Source organism: Xenopus tropicalis, chromosome 8 (assembly GCF_000004195.4).
Source record: "Xenopus tropicalis strain Nigerian chromosome 8, UCB_Xtro_10.0, whole genome shotgun sequence".
NCBI classification, from domain to species: domain Eukaryota; kingdom Metazoa; phylum Chordata; class Amphibia; order Anura; family Pipidae; genus Xenopus; species Xenopus tropicalis.
In genome coordinates, this window is record NC_030684.2 from 22,642,922 (window position 1) to 22,653,919 (window position 10,998).

The 10,998-nt window shown below is 44.5% G+C and overlaps 1 protein-coding gene across 2 annotated transcripts; it reads left to right on the forward strand.

Annotated features, from left to right (window-relative positions):
* Nucleotides 1-514: 514 nt before the first annotated feature.
* wdr34 (WD repeat domain 34) lies at nt 515-10,256 on the forward strand. Of its 2 annotated transcripts, NM_001006745.1 has the most exon segments (10): nt 515-592; nt 1,080-1,144; nt 4,643-4,900; nt 6,388-6,497; nt 6,682-6,839; nt 7,102-7,211; nt 7,792-7,959; nt 8,068-8,300; nt 8,964-9,121; nt 9,439-10,254. In NM_001006745.1, coding segments are annotated over 8 exon segments (1,368 nt in total). In that variant the 5' UTR covers nt 515-592; nt 1,080-1,144; nt 4,643-4,708; the 3' UTR covers nt 9,678-10,254.
* The last annotated feature ends 742 nt before the right edge of the window (nt 10,257-10,998 follow it).

Below are 10,998 nucleotides of genomic sequence, written 5' to 3' on the forward strand. Positions count from 1 at the left end.
TCTAATGAATCTGCCAATACAACAGCCTTGAGGAGAGAGTTCTACAAATGTACAGTCCTCATCGCATCTTAAAATGAAACCTTCTTTCTTCTAATCTGAATGGATGGCCATGTGTCTGCTGGAATGATCTACTGGTGAAAAAAGCATCCAAGCGGTTATTGTGTGGTCCCCTTAAAGGAGAAGGAAGGTAAAAACTAAGTAAGCTTTATCAGAAAGGTCTATGTAAATACAGCCATAAGCACTCACAGAAACACTGCACTATTATCCTCTATTAAAACAAACACAGGATTCCTTTTCTTCTTTTGTGTACACATGTTCTTCTGTGTCAGACTTTATTCTCTCAGAAAAATATTTCAGGGCATCGGCAGAAGTCTGCTCAGATTGCTTCTCTATCCTTCTCCCCTTCTACCCCTCCCTTCTGCTCCTCCTCCCACCGGAATTTGCTCCCCCACCCGTCAGAATTTGCTCCTATCCCTGTATTATCTGAGCTACCAGCAACTAGAGCTGCAGTACAGAAGCCACTGATACCAAGCTAAAATGGCAGCTGCTATCTAACACAAACAAAGGGGAGCTTCTAGTGCTGTTCACTCAGGTATGATAAAGCTTTCTGCAGAATAAATATAGAATTCTAGCTTGCACTAATGGGGCTAATCTATTCACAGTAAAATGCCAAAATGCCTTTCCTTCCCCTTTAAATATTTATACAGAGTAATCGTATCACTCCTTAAACTCTTCTTCTCCGGCATAAACATCTTCGTTTTAGCCAATCTTTCCTTATAACTGAGATTTTAATAGCCTTTATCAACTTAATAGCTCTTCTTTAGACTTTCTCTGTTTGTAATATACTTTTAGGTTTCGAGATCAACACTGCACTGCATATTCTAGACAGCGCCTTTTAGTGTTGGGGGGGGGGGTATGACCCCCCTCCCCATCTAGTTAATCTATACCCCTTTTAAATACAGTACAATACCTTGTTGGCCTGACATTGCCTAGTCAATCATGTATTATCCACAAGTGCCCCAAGGTTGTTTTCTATCAATGATGTGTTTAACTTGCCTGCATATTTCTGTATCTGTCAGGAACACGCCAGTCCCAGACGCGGGTAGGGGAACTAAGGGGTTACACGCAGTCACCTTTCACACAGGTTAGACTAACATCAAGCACCCCCAAACACACCACCGCCCCAAATAGCTCCTCCCTCATTACCGTATGCATGAGAAGGGAGTGCCCAGGGGCGTGTCACAAGACCTCCCCTGTAGAGAGGTGTACTTCTCATGCCAGTTTCTTGTCATATAATATTGGTACTTGCCAGTACCCAATATTAATATGAAAGTAGGGGATTGTTTTAACCCATATGTGGGTGATCAAAATGATACCAAACATAAGGGGTGTCTCATCTACCAGTCCCCCAGAAACTATCCCTCCTAACTGGTGGGTATAGGCAGTCCCTGTTTGGTATCATTGGGAAGCATGGGACCTCCCCATAATCAATATGTGATTTATGAGGATGTGAACCTTAAAGCCAAGGAGATATGGATCCCTTTCTATAATCTATATTTTCTCATAGCTGTACCCCCCCTGCTGTTCTAGGTCCACAACTGACTTGTTTTTGATCAACAGATCAAAGAAGCCAATGGCCCCAGTTTCCCCATATGGCTGGCTCCGCATTCGTCTGATGAGCTTGATGAAGTTGTCACCTTCCACAGTCCCTGGTTGTGTATTGAATTAATTAAGGGTGTCTGTGGACACAAAGCAAAATGTTGCCATGCCAGGCAATACTGTTGGCATGACTGTATCCCAAATGTATTCTTACATTATTACTTATAATGCAATTCTCTGGAACAGAATCTTGAATGGGATCCCTTAACAAACCTTCAAATAGCTTGCCCAAAAGAGATGTCAGGCTTACAGGATTGTATTTCTCAGGCAAAAATTGTTATACCTTTTTAAATATTGTTATTAAAGTACACCAACTTTCTTCCAATCCATAGGTACATGATGTAAGTGACTTTTGAGAAAATCTAAAGATAAACAACGTTATCTTAGTATCACAGGGAGTATTCAATACTAGGTCCTAATTCACATTATTTTTTCTCAAACATATTCTGCTTCAGTCAATGACAGCTGTTTGCCACATGGCTGGTATTTTATTGCCTCTTTGATGCCCTACATAAGTGTGAAACCACTTTTTTTTAATTTCATTTCATATTAGAATATTTTCCTTGTCAAAGTATTTCACTACCAGGCCCAGACTGGGATTCAAAATAGGCCCTGGCATTTCAAGTACACAGAGGCCCATAGCCGAGCTGTCTACCCTCCCCCTATTTCTTTGAGGGTTGCCCGATTTTGAAGGCTTGCCCCGCTCTCCCGTCCCCCAGCAGCATTCTCCCAATTTTTCCTGCAGTAAATTATAGGCGTGCATGTGCAGTAAGTGATCAGTGACGCATGCATGGGTAAAATTTTTCCAGCTTCAGCTGTGATTTTTGCGCATAAGCGTGATGTCACTTCCAGAAGCACACTGACGTGCCCCAGTTTTCCCAAGTATCATAGCTGTCAGGTTGACAGCTCTGCCATAGCAACCCCCGCCAGAGACCATACCTCCCAACATTTGAAAAATGAAAAGAGGGACAAAAATATTTGGCGCGCTCACTGCAGCAATTTTGACCATGCCCACTTTTGTGGCCACGCCCCCCACAGTGCCCCCAATGGCCCAATAGACAGTACCCCCCATAGAAAGTGCCCCCAATTTACCCCATAGACAGTAGCCCCCATACAAAGTACCCACATACACAATACCCCCATAGAAAGTGCCCCAAATTGCCCCCATACACAGTACCCCCCATACACAGTGGCCCCAATTGCCCCCATAGACAGTACCCCCCATACACAACCTTATAAAAGGGCCTGTCGCCGCCGCAAAAGTAGGCGCATAAGAAGCAAGAGCCGCACACAGGGGGCAGGAGCGCCCGACTTCAGCCAGCGCATCCTGCTGTCCCAGATAGTTCAATGAATGTCCCGCATTTCCGTAATCTATTACGGAAATGCGGGACATTCATTGAACTATCCAGGACAGCGGGATGTGCTATAAAAACCGGGACAGTCCCGCGGAAAGTGGACAGTTGGGGGGTATATGGCATCATACAGCAGCCTTTCTGGCATTTGCCAAAATCTACAGATTGTAGGTCTAGGTCTGTTCACTACATTAGTCACTTTGCCATCAAGCACAATAGCCATTAGGGCCAGGCCCTCATCATCCCTAGTACTTGTTAAAGTACTGTCTTCTTGGAGAAGGGGCAGGGGCCTTTTCTTGCTGTTGTTCTTAGTCCCTATTAGAAACACCAGACGCCTGACAACCCTAGTTGGGCCAAGTATTTTCCCCCCCAAATAGTATGTAAACTGTGTGAGTAAGGAAGGTGGGGGAATTTTGTGTTTTAAAGGATGAATGCATTATACAGTAAACCTCTTGACATCTATGCTAAAGTGCTGTGATCATTTCTACTGTACAGCATTGCAGAAGAGAATTAATCAATTCTGTAGCGTGCCTTTTAACAAGAATTTAGCCTCAGAAGGAAAACACATACCATTTTAAGCTCTTGGCAGATATATTATTTTACATTATTACACGTAAACTAATAACAGCTCCCTGACAGCGACAGCTTTATTGGCTACCCATAATGCTTGATCTAAGGTCATTCTAACTAGGCGCCATATTTGTAGCTGGCAGCTAACCCATTAAAATCACACTTTCAATTTCGAAGTATTAAATTAGGTTCATTTTGTTACGAAGGAGACAGTGTCTTTTTTAGACAGACTGGGGGTTCAACATATTTCAATTTAATATACGTCATTAAGTACGCTGCCCATTTCAAACATGGCGCTTACACTTTCGGTGAGGTGGCGGCTTTCTTTGGAAGTAGAAATGCGCAAAATCCTTGTTGGTTAAAACTGCTATGTTTTATTTGCAAATTCTGTATAGAATACAGAGTGTATACACCGAAATCAAGAATTTAGCACGAATGTTATATCTCATGTGGGTTGAACGTCAAATAATGCGCCGCCGGAAGCTTGCGGTTGGCATGGTAACAGCAGGGTGCGTATAGAATAGAGATGTGACAGCGGGAGTTTTGCTGACAGTAAGATGTTTTCTGATGCGGTGCTGGAGGAGGTAACAGTAGAGTCTGCATGGCGGAAGTCCCAGGAGTCCCGCTGTGAGTCGGTAAGTGGTACCGACCTGGGCTATGGGCTAGTAAAGTGACTGTACCACCTCCATGTCCCTGTCCTGTACGCGTATAAGTAATGGGCGACGTACCCTGTCATAAGCTGGAGCAGAGAGGGTATTTCCATGCCCCCCTTGCATCACTTGGGTAGGTGGGCAGTAAATAAATGTTTATTGTGTTGTAGGGCCCCTCTTCTCTATCTCTTCCACCGACCCCCATTTAGGTCAATCCCCCTGCATCTCTATCATCAGTTACATTACAGCCAGTGGGTCACCTATGGGCTATATAGGCTGATGGTGTCATTTGTATGACATCATTTCCTAAACTAATACTGATACCCTGGGGCCTTCTTTGTTCCGCCCACCCAAGTACCCAGCAATTGTGGGGTCCTCGTCCACTGCTGATGACTTATTTGTTCTCTACAGAGATGCTGTCAGACCATCTCCCTAAAGGCAAAGGAGGCATCTAACCAAGCCTGCCATGTTCGTGAGATGGGCACTCAGACCGAGCTGAATGCCAATCAGAGAACCTTGGACGTTGATCTCGGTCCCCTTCTGGACTACCCTGATCTGGGCCAATTTCTGAAACGTGTGGAAGGAATTATGATAAAGGAGCTGAACAAAAACTGGAAAAGTCACGCGTTTGATGGGTATGAAGTGAATTGGGAGGAGCAACATGAACAGGTAAATCTAATGCATTCTGACAGTACATAGGCAGTATGGCAAATTCATTCATTCAGTGATTATTCCACACTGGGCAACTTTACCTAAATCAATAAAAATTCAGCCAGATAAACCTGTAGGTGCAGAACCAAAAATAAAGGCACAAAATGACCATAACACTCACCAGGGGCGGGCCAAGCCGACCGGGCACCCTAGGCAACCCGGTCGGACACAACGCCCCCCCGTGCTTTGTTGGGGGGGGGGGGGTGCGCGATGCGATGGGTCATTGCCCCCGCCGCTAATGACTGGCGCCCCCTAATCAATGCGCTCTTCTGCCTATCCCTAGTTCCGGCCCTGCCACTCATCTAGTAGTAGTAGTGGTGGCCCAGGTGCACCGGCCCCTCAGCATGGGGTGCAGAAAGCTACAACCACTATGGGCATATAGGCACTCGGGAAACTCCACAGGGGTCACAAATTTTAAAAGTAAAAAAGACTTTATTCAGAGTGCCCTTAGGGCATGAAACGTGTAGGGTCTTTGGAGATGTTTTAATGTAACTTTGGATTATGTCTGTTTTTACTTTTAAAATTTGTGACCCCTGTAGAGTTTCCCTAATGCCAATATGCCCATGGTAGTTGTTGCTTTCTACATGGATGTGGCTGACCTGGAATAGGCATGGATACCATTAGGGATGCACCGAATCCTTTGTAAGAGATTTGGCCAAATACCGAACCGAATCCTAATTTGCATATGCAAATTAGGATACGTAAGTGTTAAAGGCAACTGAAAAATTTTCAACTTCTGTTTTTATGTGACAAAAAGTCATGTGATAGTAAGGATTCAGGTTCAGTTCTGCCAGGAGCGTGGATTCAGCCTAATCCAAATCTTGCTAAGAATCCTGAACTGAATCCTGGATTTAGTGCATCCCTGGATAGTATATATCACTGGTTGATTGACATATAGGTGTTATTTACATTTCCCCAGGGCGCAGTTGCTAGAGCACTAAGGGTGGGCAAGATGCAGTGTCAGGAGGTGCAGACAAGGCCAGACCAGGTTGCATTCTGCCTCTCCTGCTGCTCCCTAATTTGCCTCTCTGAATGATGCACAGGGTAACTGGAGGGAGGGGGTACTTACATGCTTCCCCCTGCCTGCCCCTGTTGGATAAAATGATGCAGGCAGCGCTTTATTTAAGGGGCTAACTGCAGGTTTCTGTGTTTGGAGCATGTAGAGGCCTGAGACCATTCAGGAACAGCAGAATGCAGAGTGCAAAAAAAGGCACATTTACAATGTTGTGCTGACATGGAATTGATTTCTAGTTTATCATTACTTTTATTAGCAAATATTTATAAAGCTCAAACATAGAGTGGTGCTGTCACTCAAGTTACAAAGGGCCAGCATCTCCTAGGAAATCACTTAGCACTCAGAGGGTTAAAATGAGGCCCCATACAGGCCAGGACCAAGCTGTCATCTTTCCATTCTCTCAAGAGTATTTGTGTTTTTATCAAACTAGGTAACCTGCCTACACAGCCTCCAGTACCCTGATGCTTTGGAGCAACAACTTCAGGTCACCAGCGTTTCCTGGAATTCAACTGGGTCAATTATTGCCTGCTCATATGGCAGGTAAGGTACTTAGCATGGTTATTGACAGCAATAGAATACACTGTATGCAGTTATGTACAGGGCTGTGTTCTCCATATAGACTCTAAGGGTCTGTGCCTAATGGCAGCTTCAGGGGGGAGAGGGGGTGGGCGAAGGGGGCGTGATATAGACCTGCTGCTTCAATTCTCTTTAACAACAATTTCAGGTTCGGTGACGGTGACTGGAGCACTGAAAAGTCTTACGTGTGCACGTGGAATCTGGATCGCAGAGGCTTCAACGCAAACAACCCTGATACTGTTTTAGATGTTCCGAGTTCAGTGATGTGCCTGGCATGGCACCCCTCACAGCCTTCTCTTATTGCCGGTATGTCTTCTAGCCCACTTTTCCTTATTGCCTCTACTTTTTTAAGAATTGTGCGCCAAGAATGTAATTACTTTTCTCTCCCATCTTGGGAGATACATGAGCCATGAGGTTAAACCTTTTTTATCAGGAGGCAGGAAACGACAAGGTGAATTGAAGACTATTTCATCACTGTCACTGTTTCATCAGAGCAATCATTAAACACAAATAGGCAGATAAAAAAGCACATAGTATGTAATTTTTATTTTACTGATTTGTTCTAAAGGTGGTCTCTTTAATGGTGATGTACTGGTGTGGGACACAAGTCGGACAGATGACCCCCTGATTGGAAGGACGGGACATGTAGGAGACACTCATACTGATGCAGTCTATCAGGTATGGTTCATTCAACCTATCTATTAAATGATTGTTTACTTTTAAATTAAGTTTTATTATAATGTAGAGAGTGCAATTCTGAGACAGTTTGCAATTGGTCTTCATTTTTTAATTATTTGTGGTTTTTGAATTATTTAGCTTTTTGTTCAGCAGATCTCCTATTTGGAATTACAACAGCTAACTGGTTGCTAGGGTCCAGTTTTACCTAGCCACCAGACTGTGGTTTGAATGGGAGACTGGAATATGAATAAGAGAGGGCCTGAATAGAAAGATAAGCTATAAAAAGTAAAAAAAAAAAAAAAATTAAAATTGTAACCTCACAGAGCAATCGTTTTTTGGCTGCCGGGGTCAGTGACCCAAATATGACAGTTAGAAAGAGTCAGAAGGGGAAGGCAAATAATTAATAAACTATTAAAACTATACTAAAAAACAACAACCACATAAACTATATAAAAAACAACAACCAATTAAAAACTAGCTAAGAATAGGCCATACTGTAATGTACTAAAAGTTACCCTGAAGGTAAATCACACCCTTAAAGCCTTTAATAAAGCAATTATCCATGATTTTCCTTTGGAAGGTTGGCTGGATGCAGGAGAAGTCACAAGGCCACCGGCACCAGGTTTTCAGTGTCTCTTCCGATGGAAAGATCCTTGTGTGGCAGATGGAGAAAGAAGGGCACCTGGTATTATTGGATGGCTTCGCCCTGGTAGCTCAGCAGATCCCTAGCAACACAAAGATACACAAGGTTCTAATTCTCCATATATATCACATTTATTTGACTTAACACACGCAGATAATTGACTTATAATAATTCACCGGTCAAATGGTTTTAACAGTTTTTACATCTTTCCAGCCTGGACGGGGGGACACCGCCGTTGGTGTAACATGCCTCTCCTATTCACATTTTGACCCAAGCCTGTTTATTGTTGGGGTAGAAGGAGGGTATTTGTTGAAATGCTCTTCCAGTGTCCAGACACTGGCTCCAATCAACATGGGCTCTTCTGTTCCACTGAGAGCACCGGCGCAGTTCACCTTTTCTCCACATGGTGGCCCAGTGTACTCCGTCACCTGTTCTCCCTTCCATAGGTATGTAGCAGAGCTTGTCTGACTTGAGGTCCAGCATATGATCTGGAATTACCTTTGCTACTAGGATTACCAGTGTCGAACTGGGGTGCCTAGGTGCCACTGGGGCTGACATCTCAAGGTGCCTCCTGTCCCGAACCTTTACCCCCAAGGGGGGCCCTGAAGTGCTGCACTTACTTAATTAGCTGGGTCCCCCCTCTGTCATTGAGCTGCAGGCTTGGGAAAGGGGCAGGAGCTTGAGTGCCTGCATCTTCTTTCTACTACAAAACTTTCTGGGTGCTCATTTGTCATTTTATTTTAAGTCCTGGTAGAGCCATACAGGGATTGCATGGGTGAAACTTGAACTCCCTTCCATCCCATCTAATCCCCATGCAGCTTTACCAGGACTTAGAGGGTAGACGATGCAGGCATCCAAGCTCCATCCCTCACTTCTGATGTCCGCAGCTCACTGACAGCGGGGGGGGGGCCTGGTGGCTAATCAACTAAATGCAGCATGGCCGGGCCCCCAATACCCCACCGATGGCAGCCCGTGGTCAGGAGAGGCCGCTGGATTTTTCCCCAGTGTCCTACCGGCCCAGTCTGACACTGAGGATTACAGATGCACAAAGCCTTGCTTGTTTTTTATTTTTTTTAAGTCTGTGCTGATCCTAACTGTTTTTTTTCTAGGAACCTTTTCCTGAGTGCTGGGACAGACGGACACGCTCACCTGTATTCCATGCTGCAAGCCAAACCTCTAGTTTCCTTACAACTCTCCCAGAAATATCTCTTCAGCATTCGATGGTCCCCAGTGCGCCCCTTAGTGTTTGCTGCAGCCTCAGGTGATGGTAAGCAATGTGCATCCTATGTGGATATTTCCCACTGCTGGTGTAGAATTCCAAATGGGAGCCTGACCAGATTACTGACCAGGCCCGGACTGGTGATCTGTGTGTTCTGGCAAATGCCAGAAGGGGCTGCTGTAAGTTGCAATAGACAGTCACTATTTAATAGGCCTGGGGGAGCTGTTTGGACCTCTGTGTACTTAAAATGCCAGGGCCTTTTTTTAATCCCAGTCCAGGCCTGTTACTGAGCATAGGTATATATTTAATTTTGGGCTGATTCGTCACTAAAGAGAACTGTAACGATTTTCCTTTTGTCTTTCAAGGGGAGGTGGTGCTGGTTGACTTTGCTAAGAGCTTCCAGAAGCCCTCGCTGTGCATAAAGCAGACAGCCAGTGGAAGGCCAGTTTATTGCCTGGAATTTAATCATGCACAAAGCCAACTTTTAGCGGCCGGGGACGGCACTGGGACTGTGAAGATCTGGCAGCTGAGTTCAGACTTTATAGAGCAAAGAGCTCGAGAGACGGCCCTTTTGGATGAAATTGCCAGCGAGGTTGTAGGCTGAACTTGGGGCTCATTGGGGCCCGCAATGGAATCAGGACTAACACAGATCAGATTGATACAAATAAAATAGAAGTTAGCTAAGGTACAGGAGTGTAAATAACACACAGTCTGTTTTCAGTGCCAGCTGCTGGAGTGTATGAAAATGGAACAGACCATGAATGCTAATGTATAGGTATATATAATTCTAGTATAGGATGAGGCCAGTAGGCAGAGCCAGAGAAGACACCAATCCTGCAAAAACAAACAAACAAAAAATTAACCTCATTTCTGTCTTGCAGGACATTATTAAAGGACAAGTAACAAGTCACCTTTCCCAATGTTCTACTCAGTTCTGATAGCATGCATCTGCAGTAAAATACAATCTGCCACTTTAAAGCAGTTCAGCTGCTTGTAATAGAGAAATAGAATCTGCATGTGGGGGAAGGTATGTTATTCTGGGGGCCATTTAGAGTAATTTTAGGGGATTTCAAACTAAAAGGGAAGATTGGAAGATCTACAGGGGCTGGGACTCACATGAACCATGAAAAATCTTGATTTCACTTTGTGACTGTGATAAATAAACAATATCATTATCCATAGACTGGATAGCATCTATCAGAAACTGAAAGTAAAACAGTTTAGTCAATATCTAATTCAGTGCTGTTTCTCTCGCAAACATGGTGGAGGGCTGCTAATGGAAGCCCGTTTTGGCCACTCCCCCATTTTAAACCACACCCACTTCAAACCACACCCATTTTATCACAATGGTCGCTGCAGGGATATCAACCATCATTCATATGTGAAAGAATTATATTATTATTAGACTATATATTAGTCATATTAAGACACACCCTTAAATCCATTTGCCTCCTCCTCCCCTGTGGATAGCACAGCAACCCCCAGCATATAATTACACACCTTAGGGATCATTTAATGGCTATTTCCAACTGCTAACAAACTCCCAGAACAAACCCCTGCCAGGTTCATCTCCCACAGGCAGCATAGGGTAGGCAGAGTATGGCACACACAGGCAGCACTCTGCCTGTCCTATGCTGCCTGTGTGTGCCATACTCCGCCTGTCCTATGCTGCCTGTGGGTGCCATACCCTCCCTGCCCTATGCTTCTTATGTGCCATACACTGCCTACCCTATGCTGCCTATACACAGACAGCATAGGCCAGGCAGTACATACAATGTCTGAGGTGTGAAGAGGTGACCAATGTGGGTGATTATAGCCTGAGGTGTGAACACTGCAGAGATTAAAAGGTGTGAACAACACAGGGGATTACAGTTTTAAACAATACAGAGAGATTACAGCCTGAATCTGAGGTGATAACCATGCAG

Excerpts from the sequence above, each read along its gene's own strand:
- wdr34 (XM_012968224.3), top strand. The coding sequence starts at position 4,139 with ATGTTTTCTGATGCGGTGCTGGAGGAGGTAACAGTAGAGTCTGCATGG. Across the intron at positions 6,498-6,681 it reads ATTGCCTGCTCATATGGCAG|GTTCGGTGACGGTGACTGGA; the intron begins GTAAGGTACTTA and ends CAACAATTTCAG. Across the intron at positions 7,212-7,791 it reads ATACTGATGCAGTCTATCAG|GTTGGCTGGATGCAGGAGAA; the intron begins GTATGGTTCATT and ends TTCCTTTGGAAG.